Source organism: Fimicolochytrium jonesii (genome assembly GCF_025526975.1).
Source record: "Fimicolochytrium jonesii strain JEL569 chromosome Unknown EV422scaffold_2, whole genome shotgun sequence".
In the NCBI taxonomy this organism is placed as follows: Eukaryota; Fungi; Chytridiomycota; class Chytridiomycetes; order Spizellomycetales; family Powellomycetaceae; genus Fimicolochytrium; species Fimicolochytrium jonesii.
In genome coordinates, this window is record NW_026515669.1 from 657,945 (window position 1) to 678,399 (window position 20,455).

The following is a 20,455-nucleotide window of genomic DNA, read 5'->3' on the forward strand; positions in this document are numbered from 1 at the left end:
GATGCGTGAATCTGAGAGCCCAACGTTCTGAAGAAACCGCAACGGCGAAACGGCGGGACCGCAGCCGGGCAATATGATAGTCTAGAACAAAGCCGCAGAAGGGACGACGCTACGTTGTGCGCCACGGTGAGCGCTGCTACACTCCGGTGTCGGAAGGACCCTCTGAGCGAAAGTGTTACTTTCTCAGCGATGGTGAACGAATACATACAGGAAGAAGACCTACATGAAGAACGGAGGCGTTCTTCCTCAATAGCAGAGCGTCTACGTGAAGGCCGAGTATATGGAAGCGCCAGGATGTGCTTGCTGACCTGCAAGGGCTTGCCGCTGAATTGTGAAGCCTTCCGAGTCTTCTGACGCCCGTCGCACCTCTGACGCTGGAAGGCAGGCAAGGTCAACATCAACGCGAGAGCCCCCACGCGTCTCCTTTCGCCTCTCACGTTGCACATGCACGTTTTGGCCTGCTCGCAACCGTTTCCCCCTCAACCTAAATTCAACTCAGCTGCCAGCGTCGGAGTTGCAGAGGATGGGTGAAGACGACATAGGCACTCGCTGGGTCTTCGGCTACGGCTCCCTGTGCTGGAAAGTAGGTAACTCGGTGATATCGCCCTCCTGCGTTATATGTCGCCTCGGAACATACAGAACAGCGGTGCTGAGCGTTCATTCCACTTTTCCAAATCAGACTTCCCATATGAAGCCCGCTTTCCCGGTTTCGTAAAGGGCTTCGTACGCCGGTTCTGGCAAGGAAGCACGGACCATCGCGGAACACCCGAAGCTCCCGGCCGCGTCGTGACACTGGTGCCTTTCGACGAATGGGAACGCTGTTATAAGGGCCATGATCCACACGGCCCCAAGCATGTCGACGACGCGGTATGTTGGGGTGTGGCGTACAAGATTGCGGCGGATAAAGTAGAGGAAGTCCTGGCGCATCTGGACCATCGCGAAAAGGATGGGTACGACTGCGTCACAACGCACGTCTATCATCCCACCGTCACGGATAAAGAAACCGGAAACCCACGCCCAGTTGTCAAGGCGAGGGTGTACATCGCGACCTCGAACAACGACAGCTTCTTGGGGCCGACTGAAGTTGAGAAACTGGCGCTCCAGATTGCAGTCACGGAAGGTCCAAGTGGCCACAATGCCGAATGTATGGAGACCCTTGGATTCGTTATCAACTCGCACTGTATCTGCCTGATGCTTACAGGGACCCCTCCTCTACAGATTTCTTGGGATTGAGCAGATCTATGCGGATACTAGCACCAGAAACACCAGACATGCACTTGAACGCATTGGAACCGCTAGTTATCGAACATTTGAAACGCTTGGGAACGCCGATTCCGCCCATCAATCCGGGTGATGAGGCCAAGTTCATGGAGCTCAATTCGCACTTGCACATTCTCTCAGAGCTTTTGCTGGTCGATGAGAATAAGCTTGCGGAGGAGAACTGAAGTGTAGCCGGGACTTGGTGAAAGAAGCGTACTGTCACACACTTGTAACCTAGTGAACTCTTAGCTGTGACGGTCTCAATTTTGGACATGAAGAAGCCGAATCTCATCTTTCGCATGTATGTAGACAATGAATGTCAAATAAAAACAAATGTTGTCGCGGGACGTCCGTAGCGCTTGCTCTCAGACAGGTGTCCTGGTTATGATATCTTACAGCAGCGCCTAATTGAGCGCCTAGGATAGTACACACGCTAGCTAAACATGCACAGCAGCTCTCCAATACATCCTCACTCCTATTCTGACGTTCTAATCTATGCGTCCAACCAATCAGCCAGAGGCGAACGTAGTTTGGACCATGCAATCACCTCCTTTACCTCTCCATTGATAAGCCACGGCATAACTTCACCATTATACAGTATCCGCACGTCCAACCCTTCCCCATCGCCCCCGTCATTACTCAAACTCTCTTCTTTCGGCTTCCACACCTCAATCACTAACATCGAAGCATATGGCGGCCACGCGTGTGCTGCCTGTTGCAACTTTAGTGTATGACTACCAGACGCAAGAACAGCAAGTAAACCCGACAGTGTCGTGTCGTGCGCGGAATAATGATGTATCCTCGTGTCAGACCGTCGCTTGCTCAGAATCTCGCGCACCAATGGCCCGATTCGCATCACGGACTCCTTCCGTCTGTCTCCCATCTGGGTATCATACTCCAACCGCAACCATTCATGCGCCAACCAGACGGTGCTCTCGACATCCCTGGCGATAAGACACGTGTCCTTTCCAGCCGCACAGGGAAGCTCGTACCCATGACATCCCCTAGTCTGCAACAAGTCGAACCAGCTCTCCAAAGAATACTCGTAGTCCGCCTGCACGGCATCGTTCATATGCGCCGCAAACTGGGTCGATAATTGGTGGTACGCAAGGAACGCCCTGTCGTGCGCTCGGGTCTTCCGATACAATGCTCGAAGATCCGCACTGCCCAACCTTAGACCCAGAGCATCAATCGGCCGCGGCCGGATCTCCAACGGCACGGGCTGCTGTTCCCCCACCGACGAAGCGTTCCCCACCGGAAACAACTCATTCACAAAGTACTGGGCAGACTGGACTGTCCGCCACACATCCGTGCTCCGGAACCTCGCCTCCTCCAAACCAGGCGTCTTCCCACCCTCCCACTCCACCCTCCCTGTCAAATACACCTCCCTCACAGCCCTCCCTACATCCTTCATCTGCTCGATCCCCCGGTACGTCAGCTGGCCGAGATTGCAGCGTCCTGCCCAATACTCCTTTTCGTCGTCATCGTCGCCTAGAGAGAGCGTTTTGAGGAACCCGCGCTCGGAGGGCGTGAGATGCGCGTACTCGGTGGGTGGGCAGGCGTTGACCCATGTGGGGGGTGAGTTGGGTGTGTCGGGGAATGGGAGGGCGGGGGTGCGGTCGCCGTGGCGGGTTATGATGTGGAGGGTTTGGAGGTTATGTGTTTTTGAGAGCTGTGGGTGGGAAGAGTGGAAGAAAGTACCGATGAGCGACGGTGTGTTGGACATACGGCTTTCTGCAAAGTCACCTACGCTTCGATATCCTTCGGCTCCCAAATATTTGGCCCGACAGTAGTCGTAGCCCTCCGGATACTCCTTCGGTCGCAGCAAGCTCCAACCATCTCCCGCACCGATGTCAACCGGTCCATCTCGCCGACGTGTCCGCCCGGTGTTGGCCCATATGATCAGGAACGCGGCGAAGCTACCGAAGATGAAACGCCGCCATGGGGAGGACGACGCCCGTGAAACGACACTCCTGGTCATGGTTTAATCGCCTAAAGGAGTTTTCGTGCCAAGCTATATTTTGATGCTGGGAACCTGAGAATACACGAAACGTTCTCACGTATGACCGCTGAGAGGCAACGCAAAGCCCGATGTATACCGTCAACCAAAGAACGTTTTATGCACCCTCAAAACCTCAAAATGTACAAGTTCCTATTACAAGTTCCTATTAGGAAGGACGGGAAAAAGGGGTCCCCGAATGTTGGGGAGGAACGCGGAAGGGTAAGGGCGACATACGCAGGGAAATTAACCGCAACTTTGCGACTACACTGTGACAGTAAACTTGGTATAGCAGAGAGGATAAGGGAAGAACCTCCAAATGGGGGGCAAAACTGAGACGAATAGTGGTGACCGCCAGGATCCTGACGTACGAAGCCGTTTGGTGATTGATGGGTTCAGACATCGCATGGGGTAGATATGACGGGCGGTTGGAATCTTTGTTCACAACTCGATCTCAACCACCCTGGCCCCTTGCCGAGTCATCTCCGCAACGTAATCATCCCCATCGACGCTCTCGTCCGTGTCGAGCGACTCAACCCGACTAGCAGGTCGAGTGTCCTGCGACTCGATCCGGCTGGTAGCCCGATGTTGAGAGAAGTTCACTGGAGGTAGCGAACGCGTGTCACTTGCAGCTGGACCCACCCGCACTTTACCAGTGGCGTCGTCAACGCGGGCGGAGAGGTTTGCTTCGGCGAGGATGCGTTGCGATGACGGTTCGATGCCTTGAGGCCGTAAGGAGGCAACAAGAGCTTGGTTTGCGGGGTTGCCGTCCAGGAGATTGCGGAGGGCGAGAATGGATTGCTCTTTGATGACTGTGCGAGAGAAGGGAATTTCCAAATAAGAATCCGAACCAAGGATGCGGCCTCCGCTGTCGGAGATAGCCCCAGTACTTACAGGGGTTGTCATCATCGATCGCACACTGGCTAAGCACGGCTTCAACGCCTCCAAACAATCTGAAAGCGTCTTGGACCTCTTTTGCCTCGTAACTCAAGTTTGATATGATCTTGATCACATCGCATTTGAGCATGAAGAACGGAGATTGGGTAGGCTCCTGCTGGGCGACCATGGGAGGTGTGGAGGGTGGAGTGGGTGATGAGGCGGTAGGCGTGCTCGCGTGAGAGCTGCTTTGACTCGACACGTTTTGACGGGTAGGAGGCAACGTTTTAATGGTTGAGCGCGGTTGTACGCTGTTCAGGAAGTGCATGAGGTCTACAGACAGGAGAGAGTCAGCAACTTGATTTGAATTGGGTGATCAAGCAATAATGCGGGGACCATACCTATTAACGATTTCCCAAGATGGGCATTCATAAGCTTAATCTTGGCATCCGGTCCGAGTTCCGACGCGACGCGACCTATGCAATGCAAAAGGAGAGCAATGCCCTCTAGGTCAAGCCCGAATACTGATCGCGGCGCTTCATTGATCACCGTCAGGTCCTTGACCTCTTCCAAGTTCCTACGCACGGCATCGACCGTCTTGCGTAGGACGACTACCAGAAGGACCAACGTATCGATCCCTAAATCGATTGGCATGACCGACGGTGGGGAATGGTCATGTGAGTCGCAGTGCGGCTGCGCATCAATCAGACCATCCAGGAGACGGAGGTATGTGATGTGCTGCTGGAACAGAACGTGCTTTCGATTCGGATCGCGCCCATGGCATAGTGCATGCATGATGTTGGGAGTCATATCGAGCTCAATCATGTTCCGGAAGATTGCGTAGACGTAGTCGAATGCGTTGCAGTTCACGGTTGCCAGCTGCTCGGCCTTGTCCAGGAGGACCTTGAGCAGATCGCGGCCGATGGCGGTTCCGATAACGTACATGCACCGGTCGCGACACATCATGGTGCAGTTCAAAATGCAAATCAGCACGTAGGTCAGTTGATGGACATCGGCAGTGTTGATTAGCTGCCTGTGTGAGATGGTGCAGATTAGTTGCGGATCGGACGGTATACGGTGCGACAATAATGCTTTGCGTACAGAAGAAGGTCGGACTCCGTGAAGTAGCGCGGCCAGAGCTTGTCTTGCACATCGGGATTGCCGGTCATCATGTTGGCCAACATTTGCGTTCCCATGCTGACGCATTTCGCCACTACAGGACGATCGAGTCAGCTTAATACTCACATCACATCAGTAGGCCACAGTCAACCAGTAACGTACCTCTTTCCCGCATGTTGATACAGCATCCCTTCTTCATGCACATCAGCCAGCTGCAGAGGTACGAGATGATCTCCTCCATTGGCTCATAGAAGCCTTGTTCCCAGGCATCCTGTTGGTTTGAGCGGACCTGGGCACAAAGGTTCCTGACGAGCTGGAAATGGGCTGTCGCGAGATCTACAGCACGCTCGGCACGCTTCGGGCAGGCCACTCCCGTCTTTCCAACTCCAAACACGCAGAAGAGATGGTTGCGCGTGAAGATCAGCGCTGTCCGCAGCGACTCCCACATATACGGAGTTTGAGCGATTTGTTGTCTGGTAGCAGAGACAGAGGAGGGAGGTGAGTACGCAGCACACAAACGCCATATGCGCACGTTGAATCATTTACCTCAGCTCCACGTCCTTTGCAAGCTCCTTCGCGACAGAGTCGACAACAGCTGTCGCCTCAGCAAGGTGCTCATAAGCTGGCGGTGCCGAGCATCCCGCGTTGATCCTCTCGAGAAGAGGCCTCCAAGCGGTCAATAGGCGGACCGCCAGTTCTGGTAATCCTTCCAGATCTTCCGGAGTGTACGTGCATGCCGTCGCCTTTATTGGCGCCGGCACCGGTGTGCATTGTTGTTGGTTTTCTGTCGCAGCGGAGCTGTCGTTGCTCCGTTGCTCCAAGTGTATCGTGTCTGTGCCCTCTACTCCTGATAAAGAAGGGGCCATACAGACCTCTTCAGCGGCCATTACGCCGAAGCGGCAAGAAGAAAAAACGTGGTGGCGGAAGACTCCGAGAGACTCCCAAACTGAATTTGGCGACGCAAGCCCTATACCAAGGATAGCCGGTATTGAGGTTGCTCGCAACTCTTGAAGCCACTGTCGAGAACGAGGGATCCAGTGTCACTGAGCGTGGAGTTGATGTCCCAGTGCGAACTCTGGGTACGGCGATAGAATTGGCACTCTTCCCTCTCAGACACGGAAAAATGCGCAATTGAGTCCGAAGTTCTGGCGTCGACAGCGAGTAAACGGGGGGACCTTGTCAAGAGACGCTTGTATAGATATGAGACCGTTGAAAGTGGATACTGCGGGCGGGGGTCGCTTGTTATTGTTGTCGCAGGGGCTATGTCGAACCTCCACCTCCAGTCGGGCTTTGCGCAAAAAGACGGGCTGCATTGGTAATCCATATTGTAATGATTATTGTACTGTACGGTACTCGGGAGTTCCGCGGCAGCTCTCGTCTCTCTTCAAATTCATAATTCACCACCATGAGGCAAGGATGACAATCACAACGATTGTTGGTGCTTTCCAGACCGAGTCCAGGCTGCCGGCTCAGTTGGAATGTCAGCTATTTCTCTGCACGGAACTGTCAAATTTTATTCACTCCTTTTCTCGACTGGAATACGGAAGAGGAAGTTCAAAATCAAATCGGAATCAGGCGTCCGATCAATGATAGAACGTACATACAGTCACCTCGCAAAACTCTGTACCCCCCCTGAAATAAATCAGCGACTGCCGCGACGCCAAATTCATGTGAGTGACCAATATTGATTTCAATTAGAGGGGGGGCACAGAATTTTGCGAGGTGACTGTACATACATACTCCATGTACCACGCACATTCGTGTATCGACTATCGAGTAAAATACTGGATATACTATATTAATCAGTGTGATGACAACAGGAGAACTATTGGCCGCTTCGGAGCGATGAGAAAGACCGGGCCATCGCACCAATGTGCTCATGCATGGTCGCCCGGCACTGGGCGTGGTGCCAAATCCACCCGATAGGGTAAGGGACGTAGGAGTTTTGATTGAGGGATTTGCCATATGCCATACGTGCCAATACGTGAGCACTTGCTGGCGTCTCCAAACCACATGGCTTTCGTCATCAGGCAGAGTTCAGCGATGGGTCATAATCCACCTGCTATAACGAACCTAGAATGAGCTGCAAGGAGTCGCGGAGTCGGGACCAGCGAACGGTTCGATAGCAGCCAAACCGAAAATATTACTAATCGGGATGCCTCGGTGGTGACAACGCCGACGCCGCCCAGGGGTAAACGCCGAAAATAATACGCCGAATCCTTAATCATTTGGATGGAAGCGTGTGCGGTGCAGCGTGCGAGCCCAATTCAGCTTTCCGCCCGACGATATCCTCATGTCGAATAGACGGTAAAGCACTCGATTTTGCAGTTCGGATCTTCCCAATCCTTCGCCGCGAGGTCTATCTGAATCCCTAGATTGTCATAAACAACGCAGCACTTCGGGTACTTCTCCTTGCTCGTGGGTTCATCAAGGAGCGCAACAATTTCCTGCCCCGTCAGATCCATCCGTAAACCGTAGGGTAACGGAAATACGTCTTCCAAGGCGTATCTCGAGTAGCCCGAAATGCCGTCGTTGTAGAGATGAATGGCAGCCAGGACAAGATCGCCCCCTGTCTGCTTCTCGTCGAAGCTGTAGCTTATGCCCAACGTGGTGTAGTTGTGGAAGAGAGTCCCTGGGAAGGTTTTTGTGCTGCAAGGGAAGCGCTGGTCCGGTGGATGAATCCGGTCCAGATGGTCGCGGAAGGCTTGGGAGTCGAGGCTGATGCCCAGCATAGTGGTCACATCTGGTGCTTGTGTAGATGCCGTTGACAACGCCATTGTCCCGACGACTGCTTTGGCTTGAAAGATCGTTTGTTGAGCGATGTTTTCCACTGCAGAGTGATGGACAGGAGGAGAAGTTGAAACTTGAAAGGCAGCTGAGCTGTTCCTTGGGAGCCTTGGGAAATCCTGATGTCACGTCACGTGCTCTCGAGGGGACGACCTGCAAACCAATTCAGCATGTCGCCCGAATTTGCTCTGAGATCATCACGCACTCATCGAGCGGAAGTGACAAGACCGAGTGCGAACCATCGCCGGACAACGTAGATGTCAAGAGTCAATCGCCCTCGCGGGTCCGGCCAGGTTTGTGGTGGTGGTGGTTCTGTTGGCGAGCCGCCGGCACTTGGGGACCCAAGTTGGGCCATGTCTATTTTTAGGTATCGCACGTGGAATGACGAAGCGTGCGAGACGAGGGCACGTTTTCAGGTTCATAGTCTCTCTAATGGAACGGGTTTGAACTGGGAAACGGCTGCGAAGCCCCGAATTCTGAGTCGAAATCTCACGCCTGAAATCTCGTGCAATACACTTCTTACGACCAAGTATATCCACAATGGCAGCCGAGCAGTATGAGGCTCGACAACGTCACACCGAGGCCGTCAGCTACCCGTTCCAACGCAGCCAGTCGGACCCCATGCTTTCCATGCCGCGGTCAGCGTACCCGCTATCCCCCTCCGACTTATTCTTGCCGCAATATCCCATACCGCCACCGTCACAGTTCGGAGGCAATAATAGTCAGCAGCAGATGAGCCATCTGTCGCTTTTAGGGTCCAGCCAACTACTACAATTTCGCAGCCAGGAATCGGCTGAGAATATGCAGGTTGACTCGCCGTTTTCGACGAACCATCCCAATCACCACCTTTTCGGAAGTGGGGGAACCGAATATGTTGATTATAGCAGTTCCGGATATCAAAATGCGGGATCACGAAAAGGGAGTAATGAGAGCATCAATTCCACTACGGGATTCAATGTGCATGCTTCAGGCTACCAGCCTTCTCCGACAGGGACTGGCCTACCATCTCTTCCGACCCCTGTGTTTAACACATTTGAGGATATCCTGGGAGCCCATTTTCAGCAACAGCAACAACAGAAGTATTTGCAGTATAAGAAACAGCAGCGGCAGAACAAGCAGCTGGAACAGCAGCAGCAGCAACAGCAGAACTCGCAAAAGCAGCCGACTTATTCCAGAGTATTTGTCAAACTATCCGAACCACCTCGGAGGAACGACGGGCAGCAAGGCCATCGCCTGGCGCCTTTGCCCACCCCGCCGTTTTCCGCGTCAAGCTCTACGCATAGCGGCGGGGATCCCTCCCATTATCGCCACCCGCCTACGCTGCCATACCCAACTTCGCCGGTAACCACAAACATGTACACCATCCATAGCGGTGGGCCTGGGCAGTATGGGGCTGTGTCAGAAGAAGAGGAGACGTTCGCCGGAAATGGCGATGAGCATCAAACCAGTTATCATCAAACCGGGTATGGGCAGGCCGGCGAAAATAACCCGCCGACAGACAATCTGACAGAAACTTATCACCCCGACGAACCGTCGTTCACTGAGCGGATGTTCCAATACGCCAATGCACCTTTGGGTGTACCTTTGAGTGATGCACCAGCGCACAATCCGCCTCACCGCGTGATGGACGACAACATCCCCCAACCCCAACCCAATCAGCGAGCCGCCAAAAGCGCCCCCCGGCACCAGCACCAACGCGCAATATCCTCTCCCATTCCCAAAACCTCTGTCCCGACGAGCCAACTTCCAGTCGCAAAGCAAGGGACGCCGACAGGCCCGCGCATATATCGCTGTTTCGTCAAGGATTGCACCAAGACGTACGGCACGGGCGCCGGGTTGCGGTACCACCTACGCAACTTCCACAAGATGGCGAGCATACCACGTCAACCGCCCGTCCGTGTTGCGCGGACCAAACCGGATTTCTACGCTTGCCCAAAATGCCCGAAGCAGTACAGCACTGCTGCAGGGTTGAGGTACCATAAGAAGACGTTTACGCACCCGGAGGATGTCGAAGGGATTGTGGCCCCGGCTCTTGCGAATGGGAGCCCGGCTGGGAGTGTGGGATTACCTGAGAGCGAGATTGGCGATTTCTCGGGCGAGGAGGATGTCGGATCGGAGTCGGCTGGGATGGAGGGAGTGGATGAATACGAGGACGATGGGATGGAGGTCGATGTGGAAGATGATTAGGGTGCTTGGCTCCACCATGGAGGTGGGATTGAACTTTCCGTAAAACAGTCCCATCTCGTGCCCTTCTTTCTCCCGTAGAACGGTATACATTTTTCTTGTCTTTTCGGCATTGTATTTTCCTCTTGTGAGTTTATGAACAATTTTGCATATCATTATTGAACGAGTATGTTCCCACGGTCCACTCGATCAGGTGTCCTGCCTGTTTCTGAACTAGATGATGGAGCTTCTGCGGCCTATGTTTGTAGAACTCCGACGGCTTTGCAACAAAGAGATTCCATTTCCGGTCCTCTGTGCACGCACACGGCAAACAGCATCAAATGATTACGGGTATAACATATATTTGCAGTTACATACAAAGAAGGTTCCTTTTTACATCCGCAGACCACCCGAACAATGCACACTCTCCTGCTCTGCACTACGTCCCTCCTGAGTACCATGCAGTCCCCTGTTCCCGTCCCTGATCCCAAGTGTTTGTCCGCGCCGCATCCCGGCTCTTCCTTGTCATTCCCTGAAGCACATGTTGGGAATGGCAGTGATTGCCGATATCTGAGTGATCAGGAAAGAACACATCGTAATCAGTAAATGCTTGAACATATATTCAGGCGGCGTGAACAGACACCATTCCACCGTGAAAGTGCATATGTACGTATCAGTGTAACTATGACTATATTGCTACCCTCTTCGCTCAAAGACGAACCAAGACGGTTGTCGAATTGAGAGCTCTGGATGCGTTGGAGTTTGTCATCAAGTACAGCAACTTTCACGGCGGTCGCGTCCACTGCTCGTCCACGGGAATAAGGATGGGAAGGGATATCGGGCTTACCTTGGATATGCGGCGATGGATTCCATCAACTTGAACGATAGAGCGCCTGCGACACTGAGGGTGAAGAAGGAGACTTATAATAAGCATAATGACACCACAGTCTTCCCAACTCACGAAGAGCGCGAAATAGCATCAGATATGTGATGTGTGTTGGTTAATCTACAGCGCCGCCGAACCCAGCCCGAGGACCAGATAAAGGCGGCTCAGCATTGCAGAACCTTGTCTCCTCCTGTGCAAGATATTGAGGGAGAAGGGCGAGCAGGGAGGACGGATCTTACCTTGTGTTGCGGATTGCTCGAGATGCAGAACCCAGGGAAGGTGCAGAAGAAAACCCCCGGAAATCTCCGACTCCGTTTATATCGACATGCGTGATCACGTGTTGCTCAAATCAATACGAAGTGCTGAGGAAGTTTGACACTTCCCCAAGATCCTTTGCGATGTCCAGAAAAAGACTTTGGATTCTACGGAAAAGATACGACTTTGTTGCAACTGGGAAAGTAACTTCGAATGGCATGCTAACGCAAAGGCCGGCATTTCAGCATCACTGGTTGGCGACACCACACACGATGACGGACGGAGCTGGCGAGAACGACCAACGAGCACCGATAACAAAGTCCTGCAAACCAACGATGCTGGACTTACCCGACGAGCTGATAGTGTTGGTGTTGGAATGGGTATCAACGCAGTGCCTAGGTCGCTTTCAGCGGGCGAGTAAAGGAATGCACTCCCTCGTCGTTAGCAACGAAACGACGCTTTACCGACGCTTACTTGAGCGATATCTTGCGAGTCTCGATGTTGTTCCCGCCGGGGGGGACGCAGTCAACAACACTCTAGGTTCAATCACTACGTGCCCTGGCCAATGGCGAATTTTACTGTCCGACGCACTCCTTTGGGGACGAAATTTGCCGCAAACAGTAACGAAACGATCCGCGCGATATGCTGTAGCACCAACGGTGGGCGACAAAGACTGCGAGAGCAGTGACGCACGGTCTTACATCGACGCGGTTCCCGGAGCTGGTGGAGAAATCGGGCTCACCGTCCGAATAATTGGGCCGAACTCCATATGCACATCTTGGGGGGGATTGCGTATTCAAAGTATAGATGGTGATGGAGAATGTAGGGGAAGCATATCGCGAAGCAGTAGCAACGCCACATTATGCGGTGACGGTCAGGGTGGGGCCATAGAGGAGCTTGGTCTCGCACAGCAAGACGATGATGTGTTTGCCGGCATGAACCCGAAATGGATCGATGACCACACTCCTTCCTCTGACACATTTAGCGGGTCAGGGCAGCTCATGGCGATTAATGAATGGAGTGAAGACTGGCAAGGCGGATATACCAGCATTTTTGAGACGTCTGAGTGCGTCCCTCGGAAACAGAATAGCAAAGAGCCCCTCCGGCTGGTCGCATGTTTTCGTGCCCTCGAAACAGCGCACATTGCAATCACGCACGGAAATCTATATGCCGCATGTACCGCATGGTGGACAATGCCGCATCCTGGAGACGCGAGCGAGCCGAAACCTGCGTTCATCCGCTTATTCAAGGTTCTGAACGATGCCGGAGCTACTCAGTCTGGAAAAACTCCCGAGTGGACCTTCGAACTACCCGCGCACCATCGCCCGCGGTCGCTTGCGCTGAGCGAAACGTATCTTGCGTGTGCAGTGGAAGCCGCCGCAGGATACCGTGTGATGGTGCTAGACGTTCGTACTGGCGCTCTACTCGGACAAGTTACCTCGTCCGTATCGGAATCGGGCGTATTCGACCGCGACGCCGGTGTACAGTCGATTCATCTTTTACGCAACGTGCTTCTCGTTCAAGCATCGGGAACCCTCCATGTCTATCTATTGATCCCGTCACCACCAATCACCAACCAACCCCGTGCGGTGCTGGCTCAACCTCTCGCGGCGGTCCAAACGGGCGATGTGGCGCCCATCCACGTCTTTAAGCTCCCAAGCAGTACGCCATCTGCAGTCCAGGATCAGGAACCTACCCTAATGGTGTGCGACTTCCAACACCCTGAGCGAGTATGCCTGCTGCAGCCTGCAAGTCTGAAGAAACGATGGGTTTCCGCTGCGCGGGTAGCTGGGGACTCTGGAATTTGGTGTTTGTACCGAGATGCCGACGGGTCAAAACCAAAGGCATTGAGTGAGCTTGGGTTAGTATGGAAGCGGATAGAGCCGAATCATGTTGATCGATAGAGGTTCATTGAGCGTGAGGGGATGAAACCTATTATCTTTTAGTGAAAGTTTGGAACGGCGTACATCATGGTTAATTTTGCTACATAGACACGTCGGAAGTCCTGTTTCTTGTATTCAGGCCGTTGCCTTCTTTCTCTCTTGCAAGCGCAAATGTGATAGAATTCCGGTTGTTTAGCTGCTTCTTTCTGCCATCTTCCGTTTTCGTTGTTGTAAAGGACGATCGTTTTGGCGATCTAAGGCGTTACCAGCAAATTGGGAACGCGCATGTGTGGCTTTTCGAGCCCTCCGGTTCCGATTATAGGATAGACAGAAATCTCCCCTATTTCCAACAGCAGCATAAACCTTACGGGCCTTCCAGCCCTTTCTAAAGCCCGTATACGATGTTCATATAGTGACAGCCGCTCGTCGCTCTTTGTGACGTCTTTCTCTCCAAGCAACCCGCTCCTTCTTTCATCACAGAAGGAAGAAAGTTTCCGTGTGATGAGACCGACGTTGCAGGCTGCCTCTGAGGATGCGGCCATTCCCGATCAGCCAACTGGAACCACTCTGAGCGTCGAAGGGGACGCCTCGAAGGCACAAGTGCGAACTGACAACAGCCAAGAGGCCAACCGTGCGAGTCCGAGCAGTCGCGGGGGGCCGACGCCCCCGGGATTGAACGGCTCTTCGAATGCCACTCGTCCCAGTCTGGTGAAAGGGAGCGCATGGACGCTATACCGCGTACTGTCAATATCCATTGTCAACCTGACCTTTTCCACCGCCCTCCTTGCGCTGTGGAGATTTATCGAGATCGAGTTACGGCGATACTATGGTTGCGTGGAAGTGTGTTATCTCCCATTCGGAGGCGGAGAAGCAGACATCCGAAAGTTCTCGCTCTGGGGTTATTTCGGCATTTTCTGGGTAGCGATCCTAACCACAAACTCGATCGATAATGTCCCATTATGGAGGCGGCTGGAACTGGGTAGATTCAGACGGACGGATCCTGGCGCGGGATTCCGAAGGTGCTGGAAGACGGTCGCCTACGTCGCAAGCAGGGTTCTCTGGCCCCTGTTGAGCCTTATACCCGTATGGTATACCCCCACGGCAGATTCGACTCTGGGTGTCATGATTGGAGTCAATGCGCTGGGGATGCTGTTCGTCGGTTCCATATTCTTATGGTACGATCAGCCGGTGAAAATGCGGTTCAAACATGCTATCGCTGCCACCATCGCCATGGCAGCAAGCTTTGGAGTGCTCCTGTTGGGGTATTGGACGATGATCAACACGGACCGGCTAAGCTATCTGGCGACCTTCATCGCTGGCGGAGTATACCCCGTCGTCAGAGTAGTGACGGTATCGCAGTTTGTAGAGATCTCTTCCAAGGCATATCACTGGTCTCTCGACGATCCTCGAGGAACTTCCCACTTCCTCGCATACTTGTCAGCGGCCGGTGCCGGCTTCAGCGTCCCAACGAAGGTTCGGATCCTTACCTTCGAGCGGTCTAGCCAATTCTGGGTGGCCGTCTTCTTCAGCATCTGCACGGAGATAGGAACAAGATTATGGCTCGTATATGTTATCATCTGCGTCCGACAGGGCGGAGAAGACACCGATGCGGAAAACTCCTGGTCCGATGAGGAAATGGCCTATCTGAGAACTTCCCGGATAAACTCTCCAATGGCGAGTACGGTAGATAAGAAGATGAAGAGCTGGCGTTCGAGCGATGTCGTTACGAGCGGCGACCCGAACGGTCGCCGGTCTGCGTTACAATCACGGCACATATCAGATGACGACTCGGCAAGCCATATCGAAAAAGCCTCTCATCCGACTAGAATCGTTGGTGTAGTCGAGAACACCAAACCAGGCACGATTCAGCAGGCCCTGTCGCTACTCCCATCAGCAAACCCTCAGCCGGATATTGGCCAGCGGGCCACGTCCGCAAGATCGCTGGAACAGTGCAATCCAAAGCAGTGCAAATCGCCAACGAACTGGCCATGGCTCATGGCCTCTCACCGTTGCGTACAGCATTTTCTCATCACCAAGTTCAATTTCGGCTATTTCCCTGATCCGCGGTGGCACGCCTTACAGATCGCTGGCATGACAATCGCCGAATACCTCTCGTTGGGCATGACCGTCGGGCTGCTGTACTTCCACTGGGACGCATCAGGGTCCTCCCAGTCGAGTTGGCTGGCAAATTTCACAAACTCCTATTCGAATAAGGTGTCGATGTTTCCCATCACGGGTCTGGAGCCAGCCGCGCAAGAGTATGCGGCACAGCAGTTACAAGCCTGGTGGACCCGTGGCTTGATCATGTTCTTCCTTCAGGTGGTTATGGATCTCCTGATGGGTCTTGTGCAACGAAAGCAGATGATCTTATGGGAGAGGCTGCCTCCGTTCAACGGCTCGGCATATGCGTCCGTCTTGGCGTTTCTCGGATGCACCATGTGCGCGTTCCTGACGGTTTATCGAGGATTGCTCACTTGAGGTTGATATCGGGGAGGGACCTTCGATACCTCTGGAATAAAGGACTTCTCCTCCAGGTTGCAGATATCAGTTTGGCCGCCTAATGTAATTTCATCACCATGTATACATATATACGAGAGACTATGCGGAATCTATCAGAAGGCGAAAATCGTTGTGTGAAAGACATTGTATCTCCGCACTGGAAGGCTACACCTAGAGCACCAGAGCCCTGCGTTGAGAATTCACAGGCCGCACCGGATGAGAGTCTGTGGAACGCGCCTGGGTCGTGAAGAGCTGTTCTTGCATGTTGAACGAGGACGGCCGTCCTCTCCTTGGCCTCAAGAGATAAGGAACCTCGGGGTGTCCGGCACATCGTTTCGCAGCTGCATTGGTATATGACGCCGACAGACATCCGTTTGGGCCCATTCCTGTGGCATCCACACTTGTGCGACCGATGTGTCACCGGCCCTCCTGCTCAGTGTATGAAGCGATAACATCAACCACGTTCTCAGCCGCGGAAGCGATGTCAGCCCCGTCGATGTGTTCCGTATAATGATGCAGGTTGGCCTATCGATCGTTGTTAGCCGACCACTTCCACCGCGTTGTTTTAAAGGGAGATCTAACCTTCCGTCTGTACAGTTTGTTGAACCGCCCGTTCAACCTTGTAAGACTATTCCGAATTCCACAATTGTTTGCCAGCGCCAACAGACATCGAGGCTGACAAGGAAATCAGTCAGGATCAGTGGACGGAAGTGACACGCCCACGCATGTCGAGAATCGCAGATACCTGGCCTAATGGGGGCACTGAACAGATGCCCGTCTTCCAGCTCTCCCGATTCCAAGATGCAAACTTGAGTTGCGATGATAGCTTATCGATGTTTCGCCGTATGTCGGAGATCTCCACATCCCCACGAGCCACCAAGGCACATGCTAAGTATCTGGACAATAGATGAGCGTCGGAATGCGTGGTGGTTTGCCACGGGGTAGGGGTATAACTCAGTTAGCTCACCGATGTGCCTTGGGATCAGCTTTGATAAGCTGACTATCTCTACTGAATGCGTCCAAAAACATTTGATCGACTCTGGACAGTGGAATCAGCAACCATCGTGCGGGCACACCCATTTTGCCAAAAACAACCCTACCTTCGAGGGGCTGCCGAGGAGTCAGTCAAAGTGTAGAGCGGTGTCATGCTTGACATGACGAACTTCAAACGTGGAAAAGGGACAAGGTTCGTCACGATGTCATTGATATCCACATTCATGCTTCCCTCGAATCTCATCGAGCTGAAAACGAGATCATCAGGAAGCCATCGTATTGGCAGACAAGACGCGAGAAAGCTGGCTCCATGCCCCACCTAGTCATGTTCATCAAGAGATTCGCCGCAATGTTATTCATCGCGTCGAATGGATGCGTTTTCCGCCCGCTCACTCCACACAAACCGCCCATCGCTTTATCCCCATTGTCCGTTAATGCCATCTTGCGTGTCCGGGCGCTTGCCCTCGTCTCCGTCTGTGAGACAACCTTCTCGTAGATATCCAGCAATGCATCGTTCTCGATGGGAAGAACGCAGTCGGCGGTGTCGATGAGTTTCGAGAGGGACAAGATACTGCCGTTCATGATGCGTCAGAATGTATCGAGTTTCCTAAGCTAAAGCTTCGTCATTGCGGATTGCACACCTGTTATACGGCGACGTCACTACATCATCATTTTCACTCGGCATCACCGTCGTGTAAAATCGATACACCTCCGAATATTCGTCCGCAAGCGTCTCACATATGAAGCTGCCCAGTCCACTGCCCGTTCCTCCACCAAGGGACCCCAACATGAAGAACGACTGCAAAGAGTCGCACCATTCCGCCTGCCTCCTTATGCCCTCCAATATCTCCTCGCGATACATAGGTCCGTACACACAGTTGCCGACCGCCCAATTGTTGCCACTGCCGGAGTTCGAGATCACAGCCTGGTCTGAGTCGAATAGTTCGCCAAGTGGGGACTTCCGGATTTGTCCAACGACCCCTTCCTCCATATCTACCATCAGACCACGGGCTTTCAGGCCCGTTATCCTCTTTTTACCATCACCAAGCGGTACATGGCTTCCGTACTTGTCAACGTTACGAAAAAAGGTCGATAGGGCGTCATCGTACACCCCTTTGCGGTTGTTGCGCGCGTGTTCCTGAAGAACCATGTCCCAGAAGCGGGAGCCTATCTGGTTCCCGCATTGTCCGACCTGGACAACGATGCTGTTGCTCATTGCTGTTCATGGCTTCGTCGTTCGAACTGAGCGGTGGGAAAAAGTCCCAACCCGTTTCCAAAGTGATGTGAGCAGCCAAGTTCGGACGCGTCGCGCTAGGGTTAAGTCTACAGGCTGAAAAACTTCGAGAACTTGCGTGCTCCTGGACGCACATCTGACGTGCTCAAGGCGTTCATTCATATTATACGACTAGCTTAGAACCTACATACACATATGCTATATACATATATAATGCGTGATGATATGATACACATTGCCACCGGAAGCGCAAACTAGCCCGCATGGATACATACATGCATAGCAGGCTCGCGGGGATGGAAGGCGTAGATCGCGCTCAGTAATCCGTGCTCCGCTGTGCGCAACGTCGGGCGTTGCGGTTGTAGTCTCGACGATCTTCTTTGCTGCCGAACCACATCTTGGTGGCTCTCATGTTGAGGTGCGTCGTTGGGTCGCCGGATGGATCTCGTTTGAACAGATTTACAAGCATGTCGAGGTATTCGCGAATGTTCTCGGCTCGTTCCACCCTGCACGACAAAAAGCCCTGTCAAGATGCTTGAAGGGTAGAACTCTCCAAGCTAGCAGCATAACCTATACCTGTAATAAGGGATGCCGTCCGGTGATATGTGCGGATGAAACATCTCCGTAGTGAACCGAATTCGAGGTTGCACGGTCGGAAAGTCATCATGGAATCTCATCTCAATGTTAAACATGCCGCCATCGTGTTGGGTCATCGGGAGGCCCATCGCCGTCAAGTCCCATGCGAAAGGATTGTCATTCCGCAGTTCCATTAGAAGGCACGAGTCGTACTCGTGTGATGCTTGAATCTGATCGAATTGACTCCTCAGATTGCTAGCAGATGTCGTTTCATTTGCGATCCAATCCTTCGAAAGTCTGCAGTCAAGCTGGAGGTGAGGCGCTGGTCGTTCGCAGAGACAGTCAAGGAATGCGGTATCCTTACGTCATCCATTCTTCAGGCTCTTTCAGTAATGCTTCCTGAATTTTGTCCAAGCGTTTCGTCAACGCCGTATACTGGAATGTTCCTGAGCGACATTGGTGTCAGTGCGGAGAACGAGAAGAATGTGCGACGCGATCAGAGGTCACCTTGGGCGCTATTGTTACCGAACTCAAACCTTGCTAGAACGAAGGCTGATCGTGGGGAAGAGATGGTTGAGTACACACAAAGGTAAATGGCAATCCTCGATCCCGAAGATCACCTGTTCCTTCTCTCTTGGTCGTCATTTCTCTTTGTGCCGTTTCCGAGTATATCTGCTTGTACCTTTTCGAAACAGGGAGAAGTGTGAGAGAGCATTCCTCGACGGTTGCATGTGCATAGCAGGACGTGAACTTACATCAAGAACATTCTTTTCGTTACGTCGAGGAACGGGCTGGTACTTCGGCATGTGCAAAATGGTCGGCTTATGCTGGTAGTTCCGTCTACTTTGATGTTATCGTTCTTCCAGCCCAGTGCTTCTTCCAGTCTATCACAAACAGAGACTCGTATCGTTTCTACAATCGAGACTCAGTACGCAACGAGCATTTCAACCGGTATGAGTTCCGACTCACCATGTTGCAGTTTTGCATTGTAATCGTCCAATATCTTTTCGTCCTTCTCCTCTTCATGATCCGGCTGTTATCCATCGCGTGATCAGTCCTGGCGTTCAATATCGTGAAGGCTTCGCATCAATGGAAGCACCTCATTTCGATACGGGAACTCGCTCAGCAGGGATTGTATCGAGACGAGAACAGAGAGGATGCCATGCGCTGCACTCCATTTCTCTCCCGACTCCTTCGCTTCCCAGGTGCCAAGAATGCTGAGGCACACTTTCCCGGTGCTGTAGATGTTTGGATTGAACCTAACCCGCGAGTTTGACGTAGTCATAGCTGTGACTTTCGGTGGTGCTTGTGGATAGTTGTCCCCGATATTGAAGACGAAGTCCTAGGAAGTGCACCAAGGTCAACTTTCGTCTCTCCCGTTCCTATAGCAGGATCTCTGTGCTTACAAACATTCCGAGTCTATGGACCAAACACAAAGGGGTTAGGTGATCTGGGCAAACACAGTGCCTCGCGGCGCAAGAGTCACTTACGCATAAGGAGTCTGAGTCGGCCCGGTGATGAGAGCGTGAACATGCTTGATATTACTATCGTCGTACCTGCAAGCAGACTGTGAGTCCTATGCGCCGCTTGGCAAGTTTGACGTCTCCCACCCACCAAAGAAAGTACTGGTTTTCGGGGCTTTTCTGGAATGTTGCAGGAAGAAACCCGTGGCTTAGGGTGGGCACAGCACGATCGACAACACAACGAAGGCCTGCCGGCTTACCTCTATGTCGTTCAACTCCTTCTGTATCCTCAGGATCGACGAGTTGCTCATTATGAATGGGCTCTGGTAGGGGACGCAGGATTGTGGAATGTTGAAACGGTCTGAAGTTCAGGATTCCCTTGACAGGGGCCTGTCAAAAGAGATGCCCCTGACACGCTCACGCCGTCAGCCCCAAAAATCCCCTCAAAAACGGTTTCACTTT

The 20,455-nt window shown here is 52.9% G+C and overlaps 10 protein-coding genes across 10 annotated transcripts; 5 read left to right on the top strand and 5 right to left on the bottom strand.

Annotated features, from left to right (window-relative positions):
- Positions 1 to 523: 523 nt before the first annotated feature.
- Positions 524 to 1,445, top strand: EV422DRAFT_491904 (ChaC-like protein-domain-containing protein; the record flags this gene model as incomplete). Its single annotated transcript, XM_053067569.1, has 3 exons — positions 524 to 587; positions 680 to 1,144; positions 1,219 to 1,445. 3 exons carry the CDS (start codon positions 524 to 526, stop codon positions 1,443 to 1,445), a joined length of 756 nt encoding a protein of 251 aa, XP_052929246.1.
- Positions 1,446 to 1,611: 166 nt separating this feature from the next.
- On the bottom strand, positions 1,612 to 3,470 carry EV422DRAFT_140308 (histidine phosphatase superfamily). Its single transcript, XM_053064806.1, has 2 exons — positions 3,011 to 3,470; positions 1,612 to 2,932 (listed from the first exon to the last, which is right to left on the bottom strand). The coding sequence occupies exons 1-2, from the start codon at positions 3,239 to 3,241 to the stop codon at positions 1,754 to 1,756; spliced, it is 1,410 nt and encodes a 469-aa protein (XP_052929247.1). The 5' UTR covers positions 3,242 to 3,470; the 3' UTR covers positions 1,612 to 1,753.
- On the bottom strand, positions 3,471 to 6,297 carry EV422DRAFT_140307 (spinocerebellar ataxia type 10 protein domain-containing protein). The gene is made up of 6 exons (XM_053064805.1): positions 5,801 to 6,297; positions 5,417 to 5,727; positions 5,237 to 5,348; positions 4,537 to 5,168; positions 4,154 to 4,468; positions 3,471 to 4,071 (listed from the first exon to the last, which is right to left on the bottom strand). The coding sequence occupies exons 1-6, from the start codon at positions 6,139 to 6,141 to the stop codon at positions 3,701 to 3,703; spliced, it is 2,082 nt and encodes a 693-aa protein (XP_052929248.1). The 5' UTR covers positions 6,142 to 6,297; the 3' UTR covers positions 3,471 to 3,700.
- Positions 6,298 to 7,545: 1,248 nt separating this feature from the next.
- On the bottom strand, positions 7,546 to 7,986 carry EV422DRAFT_563611 (uncharacterized protein; the record flags this gene model as incomplete). The annotated part of the gene is made up of 1 exon (XM_053072089.1): positions 7,546 to 7,986. One exon carries the CDS (start codon positions 7,984 to 7,986, stop codon positions 7,546 to 7,548), a length of 441 nt encoding a protein of 146 aa, XP_052929249.1.
- A 320-nt stretch (positions 7,987 to 8,306) lies between these two features.
- Positions 8,307 to 10,403, top strand: EV422DRAFT_140599 (uncharacterized protein). The gene is made up of 2 exons (XM_053064809.1): positions 8,307 to 10,207; positions 10,251 to 10,403. The coding sequence occupies exons 1-2, from the start codon at positions 8,582 to 8,584 to the stop codon at positions 10,269 to 10,271; spliced, it is 1,647 nt and encodes a 548-aa protein (XP_052929250.1). The 5' UTR covers positions 8,307 to 8,581; the 3' UTR covers positions 10,272 to 10,403.
- Positions 10,404 to 10,546: 143 nt separating this feature from the next.
- EV422DRAFT_514109 (uncharacterized protein) lies at positions 10,547 to 11,360 on the top strand. Its single transcript, XM_053069216.1, has 2 exons — positions 10,547 to 10,774; positions 11,052 to 11,360. The coding sequence occupies exons 1-2, from the start codon at positions 10,622 to 10,624 to the stop codon at positions 11,193 to 11,195; spliced, it is 297 nt and encodes a 98-aa protein (XP_052929251.1). The 5' UTR covers positions 10,547 to 10,621; the 3' UTR covers positions 11,196 to 11,360.
- A 25-nt stretch (positions 11,361 to 11,385) lies between these two features.
- EV422DRAFT_514113 (uncharacterized protein) lies at positions 11,386 to 13,467 on the top strand. Its single transcript, XM_053069217.1, has one exon. The coding sequence runs from the start codon at positions 11,489 to 11,491 to the stop codon at positions 13,247 to 13,249; it is 1,761 nt and encodes a 586-aa protein (XP_052929252.1). The 5' UTR covers positions 11,386 to 11,488; the 3' UTR covers positions 13,250 to 13,467.
- Positions 13,452 to 15,749, top strand: EV422DRAFT_514114 (uncharacterized protein). Its single transcript, XM_053069218.1, has one exon. It carries the CDS (start codon positions 13,730 to 13,732, stop codon positions 15,704 to 15,706), a length of 1,977 nt encoding a protein of 658 aa, XP_052929253.1. The 5' UTR covers positions 13,452 to 13,729; the 3' UTR covers positions 15,707 to 15,749.
- On the bottom strand, positions 15,750 to 17,990 carry EV422DRAFT_514116 (Tubulin/FtsZ family, GTPase domain-containing protein). The gene is made up of 7 exons (XM_053069219.1): positions 17,362 to 17,990; positions 17,040 to 17,291; positions 16,828 to 16,968; positions 16,695 to 16,766; positions 16,473 to 16,623; positions 16,310 to 16,402; positions 15,750 to 16,252 (listed from the first exon to the last, which is right to left on the bottom strand). The coding sequence occupies exons 1-7, from the start codon at positions 17,934 to 17,936 to the stop codon at positions 16,145 to 16,147; spliced, it is 1,392 nt and encodes a 463-aa protein (XP_052929254.1). The 5' UTR covers positions 17,937 to 17,990; the 3' UTR covers positions 15,750 to 16,144.
- An 83-nt stretch (positions 17,991 to 18,073) lies between these two features.
- Positions 18,074 to 20,401, bottom strand: EV422DRAFT_514123 (ubiquitin-conjugating enzyme/RWD-like protein). The gene is made up of 12 exons (XM_053069220.1): positions 20,254 to 20,401; positions 20,145 to 20,173; positions 20,021 to 20,086; positions 19,937 to 19,949; positions 19,630 to 19,872; positions 19,500 to 19,563; positions 19,286 to 19,442; positions 19,151 to 19,212; positions 19,038 to 19,082; positions 18,895 to 18,976; positions 18,531 to 18,827; positions 18,074 to 18,460 (listed from the first exon to the last, which is right to left on the bottom strand). Exons 1-12 carry the CDS (start codon positions 20,302 to 20,304, stop codon positions 18,271 to 18,273), a joined length of 1,299 nt encoding a protein of 432 aa, XP_052929255.1. The 5' UTR covers positions 20,305 to 20,401; the 3' UTR covers positions 18,074 to 18,270.
- Positions 20,402 to 20,455: the final 54 nt, after the last annotated feature.